The 23,745-nt window shown below is 47.8% G+C and overlaps 1 protein-coding gene across 2 annotated transcripts in view; it reads right to left on the bottom strand.

Annotated features, from left to right (window-relative positions):
* Positions 1-23,745, bottom strand: part of ctdp1 (CTD (carboxy-terminal domain, RNA polymerase II, polypeptide A) phosphatase, subunit 1) — a 45,798-nt gene that overhangs the window by 21,486 nt on the left and 567 nt on the right. Inside the window, exons 2-11 of one of the 2 annotated variants that reach the window (XM_062487020.1) lie at positions 22,930-23,013; positions 22,704-22,797; positions 22,385-22,513; positions 22,035-22,185; positions 20,845-20,935; positions 19,619-19,785; positions 17,640-18,692; positions 14,031-14,172; positions 13,624-13,851; positions 11,114-11,276 (exon numbers count right to left, since the gene is read on the bottom strand). In XM_062487020.1, coding sequence (XP_062343004.1) covers positions 11,114-11,276; positions 13,624-13,851; positions 14,031-14,172; positions 17,640-18,692; positions 19,619-19,785; positions 20,845-20,935; positions 22,035-22,185; positions 22,385-22,513; positions 22,704-22,797; positions 22,930-23,013 — 2,302 coding nt within the window. Of the gene's footprint in view, positions 1-11,113; positions 11,277-13,623; positions 13,858-14,030; positions 14,173-17,639; positions 18,693-19,618; positions 19,786-20,844; positions 20,936-22,034; positions 22,186-22,384; positions 22,514-22,703; positions 22,798-22,929; positions 23,014-23,745 lie in introns of both variants that reach the window. The other variant, XM_062487019.1, reaches the window with a different exon arrangement.

The raw sequence follows: 23,745 nt of genomic DNA on the forward strand, positions 1-23,745 counted from the left end.
CTGCTGTTTGCTTAAAGTTATTGAAGAAAGAACTCCAGACGAGTCCACACCAAAATCCCACGAGGAATGGATTTGACACCCCTTATTGCCAACACCCATCTCTGACTGTGTTAGCCTGTCAGGAAATCATAGGTAGTCAGAGCATAGATTATGGCTTGAAGTTGTCGAGCGATGCAGGTTTATAGGCAATAATGGTTAAAAGCTTGTATTTGCAAAATAAACAAGTCTTGCTTGGGGGAGGTAATGATGTGTTTTAGAGCGTGTCTGTCCCTTTAATGAGGACAGCCGAATGAGAGCAGAGGGCAAATCAGCATGTGATCAACAAACACAGGGGGAAAACCGGTTGATAAACAAAACTACATCTGCTACTACCCCCCCCCCCCCCCCCCCCCAGATCAGTGGTTCCCAACCCTGGTCCTCAGGGCACCCTGTCCTGCCTGTTTTAGATGTCTCCCTGCTCCAACACACCTAGTTCAAATGAATGGTCATAAGCAGGCTTCTGCAGAGCTGGATAACGACCCATTCATTTGAATCAGGTGTGTTGGATCAGGGAACATCTAAAACATTCAGGATAGGGTGCCCCGAGGACCCGGGTTGGGAACCACTGATCTAGATAACAGGGGTACAACTATCTATACACACACACACACACACACACTTCAAACTTCAACCCTGACAGACATGGTGCACTTCTACTCAGCCATCATTGAGTCCATCCCCACCTCCTCCATCACCGTCTGGTACGCTGCTGCCACTGCCAAGGACAAGAGCAGACTGCAGCGTATCATCCGCACTGCTGAGAAGGTGATTGGCTGCAATCTGCCTACCCTCGAGGACCTGCACACCTCGAGGACCCTGAGGCGAGCGAGGAAGATTGTGGCCGACTCCTCCCACCCTGGACACTCCCTGTTTCAGTCACTCCCCTCCGGCAGAAGGCTGCGGTCCATCAGGACCAATACCTCACGCCACAAAAACAGTTTCTTCCCTTCCGCTGTTGGCCTCTTCAACAAGGCCAAGGGACCACACTGACTCTAATGACTTCTTGCTTAAAACACACTGCTTTTTGCACTGCATTACAAAATGGTATCTTGTACATTTGTATTTTTTGTAATATTTGTATTTTTATATTGTAATTTACGGCAACTTATATTTTATTTTATTGTATATTTAATTATATTCTAATCCCACTTAGTACTGCTAGTTTATGTACCCTTAGTATAGATAGTCCACATATTTAAATTTTAGGTATATGTTTATTGTATGCACCTTCCTGCCAAAGCAAATTCCTTGTCTGTGCAAACTTTCATGGCGAATAAATCCCATTCTGATTCTGACATGACAACTACTTGAGGTCGTGGAGGGAGAGAAGGAAAGAGAGGCTAAGTAACAGCCCCACAGCGGCGGCCTCTCGCATGCCACTTCCTTTCCAGCCTCCAAGCTCTCGCATTGAACTCAAGGGGCACGAGCCAGATCAAAGGCCGTATGCTTTCCAATGTGGCAGACCCCCGCCCTACCAGACTCTGCAGGCAAGCAATTACCCTGGAGGAAATGTGAAACTCATCATCAGGCACCCTTCAGAAGGAGCTCGTGGATGCCTCCTCTGGGGCACTACTGTACGAGTCCTCTCCTTAGCCTTCAGCTCTCAGGTACAGAATCAAAGAACATTTTAAGGGGGACAATCAAAGGACAAGTAATGGCAGGTACAATTTCCAGAAGAGCCTGAATGCGTGGATGTATGGATACACCCTCCTCCACGACATTGGCAACAATGCAACTGAGGTCATTGAACTACTGTTTCTTAAGGGTAGGGTTTTAAAGGTATATATATATATATATTTTTTTTTTTTTAAGGACATTTAAATAAAAAAAACTGTCTGGGAACCAACAATAACAATAACTTTGAACAAAACACCATGTGCTTTTAAAATAAAAATACATGTGGGTTTGTCGTTTCACTGAAGGTGGAAATCTGCACGTCCACTAATCAAATAATTGTTCCCATCCACCTCTTGTCCTTGATATAAAACACGGGGGAAAACGTGGAAACTGAGTAACACAACTCCAAATAGTTCCCCCACTCCTGGTGAGTTCCTCTGACAGTTTAAGGACTGAGTGTAATCCCTGTCAGGCTGCCAAGGACTGTGTGCTAATGTAAGGCTGATCAAGGGGAATATTCATTGGGCTCCAGGTTTGGGGACAGATGATAGTCAGGCTCAGGTGATGAACTGGCTGGTCCAGGGATAGTCCATTAGAGGCAGTGTCAAGGAGACCGCTCTGATGCCCTCTTCAAACTCGCAACAGAGAGACAGTAGGGACTGGAAGAGTACAACTAGTCTTTGTGCTCAGAAAAACCCTACAGGACAGTCAGTGTGTGCCATGCTTATACCCATGAGACTTGCTGAAGAGTGAACTTAAACCTTCATGTACATCAGACCGAGCTGCAAACTGGCAGCTAGGATGTGCCTGGATTCAGCACCATGGACAGCGCCACACAGTAGTGCAGCTGGTTCACATTATTATGACTGGACACACTGCTCCCTTCCGCAGCCTGAGAAAACGTAGAGGAGAAGCTGAGACGAAAGTGCTTTCAACGGTTCATGGGGGGACAAGTATTGGTAAAAAAAAGAAAAGCTGTCTGTCGCATAACAGGCCTTGTTTTTTTTGTTTTATTGTCCTTGTCAAATACGATACCATTCAGCAGACTCCAAAACCCTGACCTGGGGACACCAATTCAGTCGACTGCGCTGTACACGCCCAGACTCTAACCTCCCTGTGAATGGACGAGGTGGATGGGGTGAGCTCCTCTTGAGAGCTGTGTGCAGAGCGGGCGATGCCCAGGGCTGTTTGGGGCCTTCCCGGGTCAGGTGAGTCCTGTGTGAGGCAGGGGTGACGGCCTGCAGAGCTGTGACATTTCTGAACCCATCTCTGCAGCGATCCACTCTGACGGCCGCTTTCCACCAAAGGTCATTGTGGGAGACAGCCTGAGCTTGTCAGCTCTGTCAGGAAAGAGTGCAGCACGTGTTGGTGGTGGTGGTGTGGGGGGTTAGATGGTGCTGTAAAAAAAAGTTTTTACGGCTTCTGCTGGTTTCAAGTTATAAGTTGGAGAAAACTCCAAAGTGAAGATTAATAGCATACTTCTCGGCTACGCCATCATCAGCAATCCTTTTCTAAAGCTTAAGCTGCATGGCATTCATTCAGTGCACAGGAAACCAGAGGGCCGTTTTGGCTAGCCACAGTCCCAAACTCATTCGAAAGGAAACCCACTGATTATACCGAGTATACTGTAGCCTTCGGAATGACCAAAATATGGAAGCGCAGCTGCCCTTATCAGGCCTTGCAGCTGGGTCTGCACAGAGGGAGGCTCGGAAATCCAGAATGTACACTGAGCTTGTCTGATTACCGGCAACCACACAGATCCTTCTAGGGATCTAACATTCTCATCAGAGGGTCCTGCTCAGGACCATCTGTGGTTTGAGGAGGGGGGGGAAGTAAAGTTTTTTGTTGTTGCTGTGAGCCCTTACCCACCTTGCCTGGCACGGTGTCCAGCTCAAGGCCAGTACGCAGGATAGAGGGCCTTAATCACTGCCAGAGGTAGAGAGGGCTCAGAGTCTGGGACTGGGAGGACGGAGAGGACTCCCATCCAATCTGTCTGATGACAAAGATTACAGACAGAGCTGAACACAACCCATTTTTGAAAGAAGACATTCTGCCACACACCTTTTCAGCCTCTTTTCTAGAAGGGACATACTCAACTGAATCCTTTTCTGTCCCCTACTGGCTTTTGTCAAATGTGATAACGGTATGTTTTCCTCTAGCCTCGCTGTTCTTGGCACAGAGAAGATGGGATGAGAATAACAGGGGGTTCAACACATGGAATCTGGAGCAGGCCATCACAAACAAAGCATCTTTGGCACTCTGTTAAGCGGAGACTGAAAAGATACACACACAAGGCCAAACAAATAACGCTTGTCTCATTACTTTCCACTCTTCCACTACCGATTGGCTGCATCCAGTGGTGAGGATGTTGACAGCGATTTCTTTAGACTGCCTGTTGTATAGAGAGAGGCGAGATGAGACACAATAGAACTCCAATCTCAAAGATAAAGGGGTTTGGTTTGGCAAAGAGCCGGATGCTTTTCGAAAGTTGTCAGGGACCAGAGCTTTGGTCATGTTTGCCTACACTGCTCTCCCCGGTCGTGCTGAGCCTTTGTTGTTGAATTGAAAGCCGAGAGCAGAAAGCATGGCCGTCTATTAAAGCAACGATAATACCGTTAGAAAATCATTATCCCTTCCTTCGTCTGTTCATTGGTTTAATGGTGATTCTGTCACACTACAACAAGTAACAAAATACTCTGAACACAGTGCATCACACAGAGTAAGATCCCTGCCCTTCTGTATCCAAACAAACACTATTTCTATAGCAACAGCTCACCATATCACCACACAGTTAACATCACCATGCACATCCCACTCCAGGGTCAGGCCCAAGGACACACAGCACACTTAAGATCTATGAGATCAATGCAAAGGCCCTCTGGGCTGCATCAGTGTGACGGATGACCTGGCCAGATCCCCTGTGATCCAGGGCTTAATGAGCCGGGCCTCAGAGAGGGGGCCTTGCATCACACACGTTCGGTACAATCCCTGGCAATATCTTCATCAGCACCTTCCACCTGTTCCCAAGGCAGAAGGGAAGTTAAACTAACACAAGCAGAACTTATTACATCATCAATGTGCTTGATTAGCAGTATCCATTCCAAGAGGTAATGTGGCAGTTTATCTGGTGGAAACATGGGATGAGTAAAGAACACTGTGATGGGCCTCTACAACGACATCATTATGTTGTGTGTGAGAAGGACAGCACATGCAGAACATTAGAGTGCATTTAGCTGCCATGGAGTCAAGGAATCATGGTACAAGTTCAAGACGAGTCAACCTATAGGGTCACCAATACCTTCATCACCATCCAATCATCATGTTGGTCCTGTTGACTATAGGAGCAGAGCGATGTGTTGACGATGCTGTAAACGGGTTTTGAGTTTGAGGAGAAATAGGCGGATGGTTGTAAATCTAGAGGCCAAACAAAAAACAAACCAGGATCACCTTTTTTATTTTCCCTCTTCAGACTCTAAACCCCCCCCCCCACTCCCTCGCTGTGATATTTATGAACAGTCAGCTCCCGCTAATATAAATCTCTGGAGCGCAGCTTTAATGCTGATCCGTCCTGGCATGCCGAGTGAAAGTTATTGGGAGCAGAGCAAATTTACACCCCTGGGCCCTCCCTTTCATGATTTATTCAAGGAGGAGAGACTTTCTTTTGTATAGTAAAGGAAAAAGGGGGGGATGGGGGGTGGGCGAGGGCAGGGGAGGTCCATTAAAAGCATGGAATTGGAGCAAACTGAATAAATGAGGGTAAAAGAGGGAATTTTGGCCTAATCTGCCCTTCTCTTTAATGGTGGTCCAGAGCTTCTCATGATGCCGAGGGGCAGAGGGTCAGTTGGTGTCTGTCTACATTCTGCTGAGGTGTGACGGGCCGGAGAGAACCCTTGTGCTTGAGCTGAGAGGAGCACTGCCCAAACGCCTCGGCCTGACTAAGCAGGCAGCTCTTCCCCACCGCTGTACACAGGAGGAGATTCATTATACAGCAGGTCCAGTAGAGGCTAGGCCGTGTGATTAAAAGAACTCTGACTGATCTGACATCGTTCACAGATGGAAACCCCGTTGTCGTTCATGCTGCCGCGCAGCTGGGAGGGAAGGCTTCTCTACTGTGCTGACCCGATCCAGGGAACGCACTAACGAGCTCGCGTCGGAGTCTTACTGTACTCGCCGTTCGTTTGTACAGTTGAACGCCTTTGATGTGGCTGTGCTGAAAGCTTGAACAGGGAAAACCCTCGTGAGGATGTCAGAGGGAGAGGTGGAGCCCATGGAGACGTGGAGATCAGACTACCCACACAGACCCAACAGATGCTACACTGAGCATTGCTAACTGGGTAGAGTCATAGCTAGGAGTTCATGCAACACATGAGAAAGCGGTTTTAAATGGGTCGGCACCAACGGTTTATTGTTCACTGAATGCCAGCTACCACAGCCACGGGTTAGACAGCAGCAAGCCAGACCCAGGACCCGGCCCCAGGACTCGGCAATCGGACCCGGCCCCAGGACTCAGACTCTAAGGGCACTGGAGATCCTCATTTCTACAGGATGGTGGCTGGTAACACAGCGAGTGTTACCACTGATCCTGTGACAGAACATCCCTCTTCTGGTTTTTCCATATTGTTTCATGTCACAATGTTGTCTGGCAACCGAAGACAAATAAACATTGTTTTCTTGTTTTAAGATAACAAGGAGATACTGTGAGTTCTAGAGAAAAGAGTGGGTGGAAGGATGCGAAAAGTTCCCCTCTCGCAAAAAGGCGGATGGGTTCATAAAGTTGAATCCAGTTAAGACTTCATTCCTCTGACACAACCAGGCTTCTCTAAACATGTTGCTGCTGGTGATCTGACACTTACTACAATAGGTTGAAACCAGTTATGACATTTAAATGTGAGCCTGTCCACCTGACTGAGATAAGCCCTAGCCAATTAAGACAGATTCCCTTCTACACCCACAACTTTTGGATTGTTCAAGAATGTCACGACAGCCCTTTTAGCAGAGGCACACACAGTGGAGGGTGACATTTTAAAAACACACATTATCTACAGCGAACCGTCCTAGAAGTCATGCTGCTTCTCTTTCCTGGTGTTCTTCTCTGATTGGGTCACTCCTGCTGGATGTGTTCCGTCCTTCAACCATGGGCGGTTTCTCTCCGCTCCCTTAGGAAGCCGTAAGCCCCTACAGCGCTACAACACAATGCACCGAAACAAATCCTAAACAAACAAAATGTGTATTTTTAAGGATCCAAGAATAAACCCCACATCATCACACCGTTGAGCAAAAGCTGAAGACTTCATACAGTAAGATGAATTACAGCTCCTTAGCAACAACTACACAAAAAAGTCATCGGATATTGTTTTCAGGAACCTTTGGTTGTGTATACACACACAAATAAAACAGAGGATGAAGTGGTTTACGGTGCTAATGTCTCGTTAGCCCATCTACAATCCATATCTGAACTATCTGATCAGCCTGCTGTCTCAGAAAGGCCTTTCCACAGGATGGGTAATCAACCAAGCCCAGTGAGCCTGATGGTTCTGGATGCTCAGACCCAGATCTGATAACTGGACACCTCTGAATCTTGTGGCCAGCCAAAATGTCACATTTACACAACAAACGCTTCTGATCTTTGGGAACAATACGCTGATTCGACATTCCCCAGAGCATGAATGGACCATCAGCATAGACCATCTTTGAGAACACAAGAACTCCTTTAAGGTGGAGAGACGGGCCTCCGAGCTACAGAGGGAGTCTAATGGTGTGGATACTGGCACGAGCAATGATGCGATCCTTTTAACAGGCAAAAGGTCTAGACCACCGTGAAATACGTTGAAAAGACCGCAAACCCAAACACCGTTTCAAGGCCCAATCTGAGCATTGAAAGACAAGACACCAGCCCTGACCTTTAGCACACATGAAAGGACTCGCCTTCGTCTCTCGCGGGGGGAAAAAGCTAAGCAAATGGCAGCGCAAATGGCAGACACGACGTCCTGAACCCATGGATGTCAATTGTGTGCGCTACGGCTGGTCTTCATGTTCCAGACCCGGTGTGAATCTTCCCACTTTAGGTGGTGAAGGATGGTGGTAGATTGATCGACCAGTCTCTCTCAGTAGAAGCCCACTGAAGATGAGTAATGACCACATCAGCCGGGCCCTTCATCAACTTGTCTACAGCTGAGCACTAGTAGCACATGCGCCAGGCACACACATAATAAATGTGTGTGCCCCCCCACCTCGCTAGGAACTACAAGTGATGGTCATTTAGGCGATAGGGTTTCGAGAAATCATTACTATTTTGCATAACACAATCATTATTTGTGGACAGGCTCCAAATCTCAGCACAAAATATTGCCCGCGTTAATGAAAGCATGGGTAAATCTCCTGGTCCTGTCTGTGACGGTGAAACCCGCTGACGTATTGGCACACGTGTCCTGAATTGATTCAAGATGACGATATATAACCTTGCAACTCGCAAGTTGCAGGGTTATACGTCTGATGCAAATTGCATCCCTCTTTTCTAATGAAAGAAGGCAGCAGACCTACGCCAGTGCATTTCCCCTCTCCACAAGAACCAATCATCATGTGCAAGGCTCCTGATTAATAATAGAAACAATTTCTGCAGTCACAATGACATCTGACAGGAACATCAGGGGTGTGAACAGCAGCGGTGTTAGGAAGCATGGTAGATGCTTAAATACTGCACTCATATGGGCCACATTGATAAGAAAAGGGCTGGCAGCGCAGCCAGAAAGAGGTAGCCTACTGGGATGGGCGATGCTTTAATGGTCAGGAGACGTGGTAGAGAACACTGAAGAGTGAGAACGTGGGCCACCGCTGGTAGAGAACACTGAAGAGTGAGAACGTGGACCACCGCTGGTAGAGAACACTGAAGAGTGAGAACGTGGACCACCGCTGGTAGAGAACACTGAAGAGTGAGAACGTGGGCCACCGCTGGTAGAGAACACTGAAGAGTGAGAACGTGGGCCACCGCTGGTAGAGAACACTGAAGAGTGAGAATGTGGACCACCGCTGGTAGAGTACACTGAAGAGTGAGAACGTGGGCCACCGCTGGTAGAGAACACTGAAGAGTGAGAACGTGGGCCACCGCTGGTAGAGAACACTGAAGAGTGAGAACGTGGACCACCGCTGGTAGAGAACACTGAAGAGTGAGAACGTGGACCACCGCTGGTAGAGAACACTGAAGAGTGAGAACGTGGGCCACCGCTGGTAGAGTACACTGAAGAGTGAAAACGTGGACCACTGCTGGTAGAGAACACTGAAGAGTGAGAACGTGGGCCACCGCTGGTAGAGAACACTGAAGAGTGAGAACGTGGACCACCGCTGGTAGCAGAGGGTTAACCACATCAAACCCTGGTCATATCACATGGAACACTGGAATGGAATTAAATGGCTAAATAGCCTTTCCGCATCAATATCGTTTCTCTTTAATGTGTGCTATAAAATGAAAAAACCATTCCACGCGAGTTCATGTGTAGCGTAGGCCTAATTAAATTGTAATTAAACAAATAGCCCATATTAGTTGGATAAGACGACAAAAGTACAAAGAACCGTTTTCTGCGTCAGTGATTTACAGATGGTCTGCAGCACTGCACTTCCGAAGAAAACACAGGAAACAGAAATGTGAATTAAGGGGGGTACTTTCTCCCGTTGAAAATCCACAGCCCAAGGCGACTAGTTTAGAGGAGCTTATATTCCAACCAATAAATTGAACTAATAACCCGACAGAGAGCGCCTCGGCACAGTCTCCATCACTCCAGCGTGACCAATCGTACTGATAACTAAATCATTCAATTAAACCTCCAGTGACTCAATCCCATCTGCTAGGAGACAGTGTGAACTGTACTGCAAGTCAAGGTCATCAGGGAAGGAATCAGGCAAGAAGACACAGAGACACACAAACCTCATGAAGAGCCTAATAACAGTGACAACAGTCACACAATTTATGGCAGTAATAAAAACCACAGACAGGATAAGGCTCGTAACACTTCTCATTCTATTCTTGGGTGACACCAGAATACTGTACACTGAAGTCACATTACACTAACCCTTGCAATGGTTGGTTATGACTGGAGGAATATGTAAAGTATCAAAAGCATGTTTAATGTGCTGGGCGGGTGATGAAACACGTCCTAGATGAAACTAAGGCAGATTAACACTCCGCTCTTGAAGACATGAAAAATGATAATTTTGGCAAACAAACAAACTGCTGAAGCATTTAGTAGTTCTGGCTATGGACTAGGCAAAGATGAAGAAGCTGATTGGCAGCAGGATGCAGACTTGAGCTGGGAGGAGGGGAAGGGAGCTATAAGCATGGTTGAAAGTGAGTGAAACTTCAGAGGCGTGGCTGCATGATTCAGGCCATATTAATTAGCCTCACCCCCTTAAAATCTTTGTGAAGACTCTCCCTAATGAGGCAGATGTGGGAGGCCACAAAGTTGGGCTCCCTCGTGAATTAATTACGCCGCACCAACATCCACAATGCTCTGAGCACAGTCACAAACAAGTCACGGCTGTGCACACTGACAGTGGGCCCACTGCTCCCAGTAGGTTCATTAACATCATCATCTATTCTACCCATCCCTCCCGTTTGTACTTATACTGGGGTGAGTACTATGGGGTGGTATGAGAATATCCAAGCCTGCATAAGCAGCAATGCACCACACACATAAGTCAATGCACCACACACAAAGTCAGACCGTTTCAAAGTCTGACTTTGAAACAGGTGTGAACTTAAAGGGGACTGCTCATCATGTTGACCAATGTGCCACTTATTGGACAGGTTACAAGCGCTCTCTCCGGGGCATGGATTAGGACGGCCCTGCTGACAGTCAGGGCTTGGCAAGCACCCAGGCACAGGCGCTGCGCAATTCCCCGTTGACGCATTAGCAGCCCTCCCGACTCCATTAAAGACCATTATGCGGAATGGGGGAGCAAAGCTGATGCACATTAGAGTTCATTACACCTGTCTGGCAGTCATTCGAGTGACACGGTTGGAGCTGTGAGAGGGATGCGAGTTGGGATGACAGACAGCATGGGCAGGGGGGGGGGGGGCAGGGGGGCGTGACTCGTGGTTGGACGCAACGGGAGAGATGGGACATCAAAAGATGCTAGTTCGGCAATGTTGTTTGTTTTTCTAGGCAAATGCACGACTGCATGTCTCAAGTCTGCAAAGACATTTAGGAGCTCCAAATAGCAAGGCACAGCAGACGGCGTACCATGTAATCATCACACATTAGGCGGTGCACATGGGTTATACTCCGCAAGAAAGTCCCATTGATATGGAAATTCAACCGATTCAATGGATAGTCAACGTCATTATCAACAACTTGGGTCTCTCATCGATAGATCGTAATGTAATTACTGCATTCAAGTTTGTATCACGTTCAGGTTCCCAGGAACTTGTGGAAACATGCTTTGGTAGCTGTTCCCTGACACCCACCTCTCTGTCCATGCTGTCCAGGTCCTCCTTGCAGAGGGTGTACAGGGGCATGCTCTCCGACATACTGGGCTGACGTTTCCTGCGAGACGGCCCCGGCTGCTCGTCGTCTTGGCTGGACCCCGCCACGGCCCCATCGCCCTGCTGCTGAGGCTTCTGGGAACCCCTGGAACACACGCATACACACACACAAAACCACACATTCATTTCAGATGATCAACAATCCTAAAAGAGGCGTGATACAGGTTGTCTCAGTTGGTGAGAGGCAGAGAGGCATTGAGAAGGCTACGTGTCCGTGTGTGTGTGTGTTATTCCTTCACCCGCCAAGATGACAGTTAACATTCGTCTGGGCCTTGGGGCATGGGTGGTGTCCATTAACTGTGAGGAGCCAAGGAACAAAGTCTCCTTGTGTCCGGAACACAGGCTCGTGTTAGCTGGGCACTTCCTTACAGCTATCTTTAATTAGTGAGCAGTTCTTTGATGATTCAAGTCTAATCTAAGTTTATGTAACCCCCCCCCTAAAAAAAATCCATTGTTCATGTACTGTATGAATAATGCAGTATGATGCTATGCTAGCCATGCTTCATTATGACTGGAATTAAACAGACATAGCCTATCTGGTTCAAAGAAAATTTAGCCATCAGCAATTGTAATTGTGTAGTACAGATGGCAGCTAGAAACTACCCCTGATTTGAGCTGAGAAACTTTCTTAAACTTTTAAAGCATGATGCTTGTTCTACTTTCACTATAATTGAACGGTTCTTGCTGCACTAGCCACTTTTTTGTTAACTATTTCTGGTTTCATAACGGCAACATCCGGTTATTTATATTTCTGATTGTATCCAATGTGTCAGTTTTCTTCTATTATGTGGGCTACGCATAAGTACATTTCCACACAGATTTTAGCTGTTGCTGGGTAACCACCACTTTAAAGGTTTAACAGGGACACCAGCACTCATACAATCTCTCTTGCCTGTCAGACAGCACCTCAAAACAAAAACCTGTTTGCTACAATAAATCGTATATAATAATGGTACAGATGACACTTCCACAAGCCTCTTCTCATGATTTCTAGAATGTAACAATGTGAGCCTTGCCATTTCCCAGGCTCAGTGTCTTGCAGACTCAGTGTGTTGTGGATGGGACCCTTTACCCCCTAGTGACTTTCATGCAAACGATGAACAGTCAATCATTAAAAACCCAGGCTGCAGATTGGCCGCGGCTGCATTTATATTATTTCCCGTTCCATCATTTCTATGGGAGCGTGTCAAATTTGGGAGGATGTCTTTGGGATTATGCAAGCAGCCACTTAACACTGGGAAGGCACAAAAAAGGGAAATATCCTCCTCTTAAAGAGCTAGCTTTCCTGTTGTGCTTGGCATGGGGCTGACAACCTGCTGAAAAACTAGTAAACACACACACACAGACAGAGAGAGAGACACAGACAGAGACAGAGACAGAGACAGAGAGAGAGAGAGAGAGAGAGAGAGAGAGAGAGAGAGAGAGAGAGAGAGAGAGAGAGAGAGAGAGAGAGAGAGAGAGAAGCTCCTCATTAGCATTATTGTGACTGCTGATTCTAACGACAACTGAGGTGGAAGACGAGGCCGAGGTGACTCATGGACAGTTTCTCAGTGTTCTTGTCAACCACGGAGAGATATGAAAACAAAGGGCAGCTCCCCCTTGCACATGGAAATATATGCAAACACAGCAAATACACGTCCTCACATAGCAGCTATTAAATGATTTCCAGACCGTATTTTCTGTTATAGATTGTGGTGCCAACCTGACTCGACAGTGCTCTCAGACTTATTTATTTTGGAGTTCTTCTTTTTCCTTCATCCAAAATCGACTTATCAGCACTAACCTACCAATCTATCTTGCTGCTGAACTGCTCAACGGGCAGAAAATCACCTCGAATTTTGTTAATCATTCCTCGAGTACAATTCCAAAGCTGCCAATGCCCCCTGTTTTATCGCACACATTTTTATTTAGAGCTGTGGATTAATGTCGAGAGGGGTTCCTACGAGAAAATCCAATTTGGCTAGGGAGAGAGAAGGGTCCACGCAGCATGTAGGCTGCAGCCCTCTCAGGTCCTGGCATTACTGACAAAGGACTTTTATCTTAGCAGCCAACACATACATTTCTACAGAGAGAACCCAGTGGGTCTAGGGTTGGGGGGGTTTGGGGGTAGGGGGTTAAGGTGTGGCTAGGTGGGTGCCAAAGCAACAGGAGGGCAATAGAGGTTCCCTAATGGGACCGTGATCAAGAATTCTGTGGAGTCACACTGTCGTAGCTTATGCTGTGTCTCCACGTGCATGCGTGTCTCCATAGGGACACATTCGTAAAGGTTATGAAGCAGTAACTGCCTTCACCACCTGCAGGAGATTATCTTACCTAGCAAAAGGAGAGAACCCTTCAAGCCTATCCGAACATACATTACAGTGAATTTTAGGGAAACACTTTTATAAGGGCCGTGAAACCTAAAGAAGCGGAATGAATGGCCTTTTCTGTACCTGTGAGAGGACGGCTCTCCGTGAGCAGGCATCGACAAACACGAGCCCGGGGCCTGGAAGTAAGATGGTGGACGAGAGGCCTGAGGACCCCTGCGGATCAGTTTCCCCGTGACGGGGTCGTACGTTCGGACCTCGGGCGCAGAGGGCTGCACTTTGTGGTGGATGGGGACTGGGTGGTAGAGAGGGTTCTGGAAGGCCCCGTGAACGTCAGGGAACGTAGCCGGGCTGCTGCTCCTTCAGACAGACAAGAGAACGAATTGGATTTTCAGTAGAGAACACACTTTTTTTTCTGCTACAATAAGTGTGGCTGACCAATATCAATAAGGTTCAGAACAACCTTTAAAAGTTATGTTATAAACACATCGGAGTCAGACCTGGGCAAAGTGTCAGTGTGTGTGTGTTCCTACCGCTGTGTCTTGGTGTAGTCCTCCTTCAGCGGGTACAGCACTTCATCCACACGCTCCCAGCGCTCCAGACAGCCCCACAGCCAATCAGGATTGACCACGTGGAGGTGCCTGCAGCCTTGAGCCTGACGCACCTTCTCTGTGCCTGGGCGGGGTGGGGGGGGAACAGAGATTGAGGAGGCAGACAAGTTAACAATGAGAAATTTGCACACCGAGTCGATCAATGTATGTGTACAGGGTTGTTTCTGAGACCTTCTGAACTGCTATGCAAAACAATGGTCAGTGCTGAATGACATGTCTACAGTGCTTAATGACAAGTCTACAGTGCTGATACTAAACGCAAATCTTTGATGAAAGACTTGCCATTCAGAACAGTCGAAGTAGAAATGTCCTTAGAAAAGCCCTTCCAACAACCCTTTTAGTTTCCATTTAGAACTCAAAGAAGCACAAACTTGTTTTATTGGCATTAGCTTGGTGCAGACGAGATACAACGCCGTCGACTTGACTCGAGGCTATTGATGTTTAAAACAAAGACAGGCAAATTGGATCTCACAGCACAGTACCTCATTAACACTGGGTTATTGTGCGGCCACAGGGCGACGATCAAATCCTTGTTCGGCCATCGATTGGCTCTCGTTTCGGGCCACATTTTCCTCCAAACTGATCTGCCGTGTCCGGCTCTGGTTTGTTGGCAGCGTGGCTACATGAGCATGGGTCGGTTGCAGAACAAGGTCAGCCTTGACACCGCATAGCAACAGCGGCTAGACAAATCCCAGATACGATTTGACTGCCAACGCTACCGTTTGTGAGGGCTGACAAGACAGTGGGGCGAGGGGAGCAGAAACAGCGGCAGCCAGAGCGCCTGCAGAGCATTTCTGATTATCCCCCTGTCTCCCCAGTGATGTTTTGAAAGACTGTAGGGAATATTTCTTCCCATGCAACTGCTGCTGCTTGTTGTGTTTGTTTGGACAGAGTACACCCACGCCTGTTTCTCAGGTGAGGGGAGAGAACCTGGAGGGTGAAAGCAGGGCTTAGCCTCCCATGGGCGTGATGTCATCCACTGCTGTCCAGAGCCAGGCCACGTCGACTCGGTGGACACTGGGGCAGAAGCACCCAAATCATGCTAAGTTCTTAAGAGGAGCGCCTTACTCTGTGCCGACCAGGTCTCTAGCTAATTTATAACACCATCAATCTTCTTTTGAGGTCATGAAATGCTACGGACTCAGGAATAGTCCGGAGGTTAAAATAGGCAACTGTCTAACATCCTCTCCTCACAACAAAGAAAAATGACCCCCCCCCCCCCCCCCCCAAAAGGAACAATAGCTTGGGGCGAACAGTTTTCAATTCACGGAGCGCCCTGCTTGCTCACGGCTGCCTGCCTTCTCAAGTGTTCCGTGTTCCGCTATCTCGTGGTGTCGACTCAGCCCACCTCTCTCCGGCAGACACGCATTGACCAGCCGTGCGTAGCGTGATGGAAAGGGACATGGATTTAAAGGCTCTTAATCTTACTTCTGCCTGTGGCTGACAAAAACCCAGTCCCTATGCCTCAATACACCACACACCCTGACAGGCAAAAAAAACATGATATGACGCAACAGACCTTTGCTGAAAGAGGGCAGGACTGTAGAGCAGACATCCAGGACAGAACCTGTTCCTTCACAGAAGTCATGACCACCAACTATTCTTTTATACTATATTCCGATAATGAATTACTTATGTGAACTGGACATGATTACTGCCTAGCAGAGGGGCCTTTGTACCCGCTACCCACACAAAGGCACTTTCCCCTGTTCTCTCCAGATGAAGTGGGCTGTTGGTTTCACTGAGTGCTCAGCGGTTGATTTCCCCCTGTTCAGAGGTGCTAGGTTGCTGATTGCAAAGTGCTCCTCTCGGAGAGCCGCTTCCAAGGCAACGGTGGAAACTTCCTGTGCTTGATTTCTGAGGGCAGGTTGGAGGAGGAACAAAGCTATACCTGCGGAGACCGGGCTCTTCAGAATAGCGTCACTGAAGTCAATGAGTTTGCATGAGCAGGAAGAGGCCACTTGTGTGACATTTCCAGCGTCTGGGAGGCTCTTCTACCTGTCGAAGCTAGTCGACGTGACTGGATGTTATGAAAGGCCACGTGTTGGCCATCTAATCATGTGAAGGAGTCAGGTGGCTGAGCGGTTAGGGAATCGGGTCTGCTAAATGAATAAATGTAAATGTGAAGGAAACGACCGCCTAAGGCGATGCACACTAATGCGGCCACAGGCACTCTGTGGTTTCCATATGGCCTGAAGTGTGTAAGCCCAAAGGAAATCAATGCAATGGACGCTGTCTGAAGAGACATGGGAAACAAAATGACTTGGAACAAATAAATAGCCTGACAGAATAGTCGTCAAGCAATGATTTGCTGAGATCTTTAGGGGCCAAGCATGGGCCCTTATTCACACTCATACTTCACTTGTCTGTACCACAATCTACACTCCATTATTTGTGAAGGGCCTCTCTCGGCATGAACACAACAACCTGTTTTAAGTTATGCCAATTGAGTGATTCACAGAGCATTAAAAAGACATAGAGTGACCTGGAACACAGGTTAGCCTCGCTTTTATGCTCTGACAGGTAATTTCTTGTTAAGTGACCCATTTCTGCCCTGAGAGGCTGACCTCTCAGTTATACAGCGTGTGTACAGCTCATCAAGTCTGTTATCATGACGTCTCTGTCAGTTCCAGCTCATGCTTTCAACGCCACGTCGTTCGGAAACCCTTTTACTTGTGTTAGAATGCCGCAATCAGCAGAGATGAACCACACAGGAGTGCCCAGCCTCGCCTGAAACCTATTGGCCCACGCGACTCATTATACAACATTACAACAAACGTTTGTTTTTTGTTTTTTTTCCAGATGACATTACTCTGGAATAATCACTATACTGGTCTTAATAAAGTGTAATGTTTTGCAGTTATGGACGGAAAACCCTCAACTACACATAGGCCTAAGCAAAACACAAATAGGGATAAACCCTTTTGAACTGTGGTATAAATTAATACATAAAGGCATGCCCTCCAATCCAATTAAAGATGTGAACATGGATTAAACTCCTTTAAAGTGGGGTTTGGCTAAATCTTCGTTATAAACACCACTGAAAATGACTGAAGAACAACTCTGAATCTGAGGTTCAGAGTTGTATCAAAAAGAGGCTACTAACAGCTTGCATCAGAACCCCATCAGTATTTGTGTTTGTGCTCCTAACAAAACCAAAACCTTTTTAGGTTTATTTATTTATTTTCATAAGGTCATTTGTACCAAGATTAAAATCTAATAAAGCAAAGTTCAGATGTTTTAATTAGTTTATTACTTGGGGACAGATCAAAAGATCTAATCAGTTTCAAATTGCTCATACAGTTTTCTTTCTCATAGAGTTGCAGACGGATAGTACAGAGAGATAGTGCTTTTTGAGCAAGGAATTGTCTTTGTAATTGGACAAAAGTCCCCTCCCATTCAAGACAAACTAATTAGCCATAGCTGCTCACGTTGAGTCCTTTCTGACTAAATGTTCATAAAGGACACAAGCTACAATCTAAAAACGAGGCTATCTTCTATCAGCCCCAGGTCAGTCGGCATCCTACTCACCAGCACGTGCAGCGATGAGATGCGTTGTGCTTCCGGACTCCTTGGAGCTGAGCACGAGGCCCTTGCCGATCTTGGCCCCCAGAGCCTTGGCATGGTAGCACTCGCGCGTCCTCTCCATGGGGTAGTTGGTAGGATAGAGGCCGCTGAACACGATCGTGGTGCCCTCCAGAGACCTGCTCTTCAGCTCTGGGACGATTTTACGGATGTCTGGGGTCTCGGTGTTCTCCTTCCTCAGGTAGGCCTCGTAGCGGGCGTAGTACTCGGCGTGGATCCTCTCCAGAACCCCCTCCAGGTAGATCAGGTGGTCGTCCTGGTCCACATCGGCCTCCTCTTCTTCGTCGTCCTCTTCATCCTCCATGCTCTGGTCCAGGGACTCCTCGCCCATGGTGACCCCGGACTGCTCGCTGTTCTGGGACTCTGTCTCGGCCTCCCTCCTGTCTGGCTCGGAGCAGCCGTTCCCCAGCTCTGGGTCCGGGAGAACCACTCCTGGAGGTTCCCCCGCCTCGGAGCTGTTCTCTCCAGCTGCTCCGCTCCCGTTGTTCTCCACCTCCTTGAGGGCAGAATCCTCGGGAACCCCTCCCTCCACTTTGGGTATCCTCGAGCGGCTTAGCTTCCCCTCCACGTCGCTGTCTGACGAGGGGGGCTTGTCCCTGGGGGAGTCGCTGTCGCTGTCGCTGGAGAGGTCAAAGTCCAGGTTGTTGGCCTCCGGTCCTGGATCGGAGGCTTGTGCGGTTTCCTCCGTTCCCAATGTCCTGCTGCCGTCCTCTCCTTTTGCATTCGTGCCGTCGCGTACCTGTGCCATGGCGCTCCCCTGCCCGCCCTCTGCCTCGGCTCCCGTGCCCCGACTCGCCCCGTCCTCGGCGGACTCCTCCGGCCGAGTCCGTTGGTTGGCGGGTGCTTCCTGAGTGGTTGGGGGTGCGGCCGTCTCCTCCCTGCCGCCGTTGTTGCAGTCCTTCCCCCGTTTCCTGAGGCCGTTGTTGTGCTCCTCTGCTGCCGACGTTCCCGCCGTCGCCGTCCCCGAGCTCTCTGCTGCCTTGCTGGCCTGGCCTCCACCTGCAGGAGGCGCCACACAACACACCTTCACAACTGACAACCACTTACAACATCCCTTTTCAAATGGAACACCCACTGGCATGCTGCGGACCTCGACCTGACTCCCAATCCGTTGTTACTGTGTGTCTATCTCTATGCTCAAACCCATGGTCAGGTCCAGAACGTGCAACCTTGCTAATTTGCTCAAAGGTAGGAGCCCTATTAAACTCTATGGGTGGAATGCAAGCCCCTCAACACTTGAATGTACTCTATTAAAAGGAGCTACTTCCCCTTCTGTTATTGACCCACTGTGAATAAGCCCCACATAGGGCTCTGGCAGCCGTCCATATGGGGTGATGTCACCACATTCAGAGAGGCACTTCACTAATTGATGGCTGAGAAGAGCGTGGGGGTGGCGAGAGGGGCCGGCTGACTGGAACACTGGCCCCCTAGGGAAACACAGCTACAGGCTCTGTATGATAAGTCAACCCCTTAGCTGCTCCCCCTAGTCTCCTCTGATGCTCATCAACCGGGTCTAAGGTCATCTCCTGGATGAGAGGTTGTTCAACATCAGCAGGGGGCCACGCAGTGTGTTCAGATGCATTACGGTCCTGAAGGGAGCTCTTTATCTTCTGTGATGGGGCATCTCTGACATAGTGTGTGATGTATGCCTGCTCAGGAGAGCAACTGAGCCATGTGGGAAACCATGACGACTCTCTCTTTATCTAGGGCTCTGACCTACTGCGGGATCCATACCACTCACTTCGACCTCAATGATTCACTGCGCCCTGCACAGCTACTACACACAGACGCCTCCATCCTCCACCTTGATTGACAACCAACCAACCATTTACATTTCATGCGTACATATGCAATTCAAAGTCTTTAAGGTCTTTAAAAAAAAAAAACAGGAACTTAGAAGAGCAGACATGTCACGCTCTCAGTACCTTTTCTTGCCATCTGTGCCTCTCGTGACCCTGGAGGGGCGTTGATGTCCCCTGTGCCCTGGAAGTAGATATACTTCTTCACCGTGATGAGGTTGGGCGCAAACTTCCACACGTCCTCGCGGTCGTCAATGATGCAGACCATGGAGTCGCCGCAAGGGAAAAGGTTCCTGGCAGAGAGAAGAGGGGAAAGGCAGGGAGAGGACACGCATGGTGAATGGCAAACATGAGACGCGCGTTGGTGCGACTAACACTCTCTGGGTAGCGAGGGCACTGCAGCGGCTCTTCAGTCCCCTGCTACAGCAGGACATCGCACACCCAGCCAGCTCTGTCACTCTGCTTCCCTCTCCAGCCTGCACGGGCTTCCTGTCCCCGCCCGGGGGGGCCCACTCGTTATTTGAACATTGTGGCCACGGATCAACTTTCTCTCCTCTCACTGAATCTTTGATTTAATTCGAGGGAGATATCGCCTTGGCATCGTTTCACAGGATGCACTTATTTGAAGGCATTTGGCATCTTTAGTCCCTTTGCTCAGTCACAGCACAGTCGCCCCAAGTTTTGGCCGGAACATTTCCATTGCGTAACAACGACGGAGACAACAAAGTGAATCTGGAGGGTTTGACTGGTGCCAAGTTGTAATCAACACAGGTTTCAGGGGTCTCAATAATTAGAACTTGAGGATTAAGCTCCAAGATCATCAATTCAATTATTTCAGCGGTTGCCAAACCCCACCTCCAGTCAATAACACCAACTGGTATTCTGAAGAAAAGGAATGTTGTGAATTTCTCTCTTTGGTCACACCTGTTCACATGATAGGCCGCGAGTCTATGATCCGTTAAGACTTCAAATTCAACTTTAACCCTTGTGCTGCCTTCGGGTCACATGACCCAAAGGTTCATAACGAACCATCGTTGTGTTTACCCAATTTTACCCAATACAAAAACAAATAAAAATAATTTTCTTTTAACCTTCGCAATGTGGGGGGTCTGAGACAGCCCACCGGTTAAAAGAAAATGCTTCACTTTGTTTTTGTATGTGGTAAAGTTGTCGCAATACAACGGTGGGTCACAATGACTGATGGGTCAGAATGACCCGAAGATAACACAAGGGTTAATGAAATGTCCAGAGATTGCCTGAGGTATAAATGGCCTCCGGTGGACCCTTGTGTGGATTGCGGTGGCTTGTCTAAAGCAGTCCTGCTACCCACACTGGCAGAAACCGGTTCTCACCTAAGGTTCCCCGTCTTGGAGTAGGGGTCGATGCACTCGTCTCTCGAGAGAATGCGGTGCGAAAATAGTTTCTTTTCTGGGTCCAAAAAACCTGGGAAAAGGGGAGACAAACAAACAGACAATTTGAAAAAACACAACAGAAACAAGACTGGAGATCATGCTGTGCATACAATCAGGAGAGTTTTATTGAGCTGCACTTTCACTGCTTTTGAAGCATGGCGGTAGGTAATACATTTGTGGAAGTGGAGGCACCTTTGCCCCTTCGCGGGACACCATCATAGTTTCTCATCTGTCCTGGAGTAAAAGATCCAGTAACAAAGCAAGAGGCTTTCATGTCTGTTTCCAGCTATTTCACTTGTAATTGCTTTCACGACTTTCCATCTGGCCTGTTTGGTCCCACATTTCTTCAAATGTATCTGAAATTGCATTTTAAGCCCCTTGTGTGATGGACTTGGACACTCATTGTACATTCTGGGGGTTCTCATTAAAACATCCATGGGAGAAAAAGTAGCGTCCGCGCCTTATCAGTGCTTCTCCTAAAGGAATGCAGAGCCTGATGTCTGGAGAAGCAACAAAGGCATCCTTTGATGGGAGTACATAGCGGCTTTCTGCTGAACCAGACAGGACAGAGTCCACACAACAAACCCTTCCCTACCTTGCAGGAGCACAATAGAGATGCACAGAATAAATACATAAAAATCTGGTGGTCTACAGAAAGAGGCAATCCCAACTGGGGCTGGTCAAATTATGCACAACCGAGCGCAACGACAGTGAATGCCAAACAGACAAGGCAGCGTGACCTGATGATGCGACTTGCTCACGGCTCTTGACCTGCTATTAAGCTTTGCATTTCGGTAGCACGCACTGTGACAAATGCAAAGTGCTGGTAGAGTTGGGAAATAAAGGTATATGCTGCCCTCTAATGGTTACACAAGCAAGACAACTGACTGTTTGAATTTGAAGAGCCATCTGCGGGCCATGCTCAGCATCAAATACCTACAATTAAAAAAATGTCTTCTTCAATCACTGAGATGACAAGTTGAGCAACCAGCCCAGCCATAGTACAAGATTCAGGAACTACAAGTAATTGGCGAATGTAAAGGCAACAAACTAGTCAATACTTTCATTTGGTCATTACATAGATTCATTTCAACGTTGGCGATGCCAAACATGAGAAGACTGCAAAGTACCTGCAATGGTATGTGCATACAGGCGGCTCCCAAAAGTGAAGACATGCAACTCATAGAGCTTGGCTATTTTTTCCAGGAAGTCCTTGCAGTGTGGCCGCAGTCGGGTGTGTAACATGGGCTCTCCGCGCCCCAGCTGGAAGTGGAAGATTCCCTGTGGGACACGTCACGTACGAGGACAGATATGAGACAGCAGAACCAAGAAAGCCTTTTCACCCCCAAAAAACATCCAATGGAATTCTAATCAAATAACTGTAGATTTCAATCACCAAAATCATCAAGTTTAAAAAAGATCATGAACTGGGTTGTGGTCGGTGTAATGGCGATTGTTGCCGCAGCCGTGAGAGCTGTACCTTGTTGGACATTCGCTGGCAGTGCTGTTCGGTGGTGTGGATCAACGTCTGGTCCAGATCCACCATCAGAACCAGCTTCTTGTTCCTGTGCAGCCGCTGCTGATCCTCTCTGCCCAGCTGCTCTGCTTGCTGTGTGCGGGGACGGAGGAGGGAGGGTGGGTGTGTAGTGCATGCAAGTACTCTATGGCTGTCAAAAATATTCAAACAAGATGATGTTCTAACGTCGCAATGTTAAACGTGAGAAGCACCACACAAGTTCTACAGCGAAATCCCACTGCCCTGCTGGCCATATTTTCAAGGGGCCCATCACAGGCCTCACCTCTGAGCTGACCATCAACTCGGGCACACTGTGCACCATAGAGACGGTTGCCGTGGAGATGTGCGCTTGCTGCTTCCCATTCTTGTTCTGTAGCCTGAGAGAGAAAAGAGTGGGAGTAAATGTCTTTAGCAATGGGCACTCTTTGGACCTTGAGCATGTTGTATGAAATCCACTGTGGTATTCATTGCTAACAGGAGGTTATGTCTGTGTGTGTGTGACCGCTTACTGTGTTAGATCCTGTCCACATTCAGCACACAGCCCCTTCATCACTATGGGATGACTGCATTCTTCTATTCTGATGATGACACCACTTGAAAAAACAGAAGAGCAGAAAAAACGATTGGCCACAGACGACACAGTGGTTTGTTTGGGCCTGGCAATTTACTTGCTCCAAGAGTGTAAATGTAGGAATATTGTAGCTTTCTAGGTTCAAACTTGTCTTACCAAACAAACACACCTTTGAAATGTTAGTCAAATGAAGCACATTCGGAAATGTTGGTCATATTGCTTTTGTGTCTCGTGTAATAAAAGCATTAAACGTATGCATTAATGATACAATACTAGGCTTTTGAATAGTATCCCTGCTCAATGTTGCTAAAATCTCTAGCACTAGGCTGTTAGCGTTGATTTGCTACGGCGCTTTTATTGTCACTGAACAAATGTTTTTTGCTATATATCAGGATATATTAACTTGTTAGTATGTCAATTCAAATTCAAAGAAAGAATAGATCAACGCATTGGGTTATGTTTTAAAATGTCAAAATTGAGTGCCCGTAAAATATCAGATTGAATTTCATAAGGATAAAATCACGCGTAAGCAACCAGGTTCCACTGTTAATCCAGCTGTTGTGCAGATCAGTGGCCTTGACTAGCACATGCGCGACATAGCTGGCTTGCTAGCTAGCATAACAAGCTAACATTAGCAAACCTATTGCTAACACACCGAGATTTTAGGCAGAATACTAAGTCACAAAGACAAAAGCAGCATTCACACTAACAGTTATAAAGCTCACAACTTGGCTAACTACGTTGTTAGTTATGT

The sequence above is a fragment of the Osmerus eperlanus genome, chromosome 20 (genome assembly GCF_963692335.1).
Source record: "Osmerus eperlanus chromosome 20, fOsmEpe2.1, whole genome shotgun sequence".
Classification (NCBI taxonomy): domain Eukaryota; kingdom Metazoa; phylum Chordata; class Actinopteri; order Osmeriformes; family Osmeridae; genus Osmerus; species Osmerus eperlanus.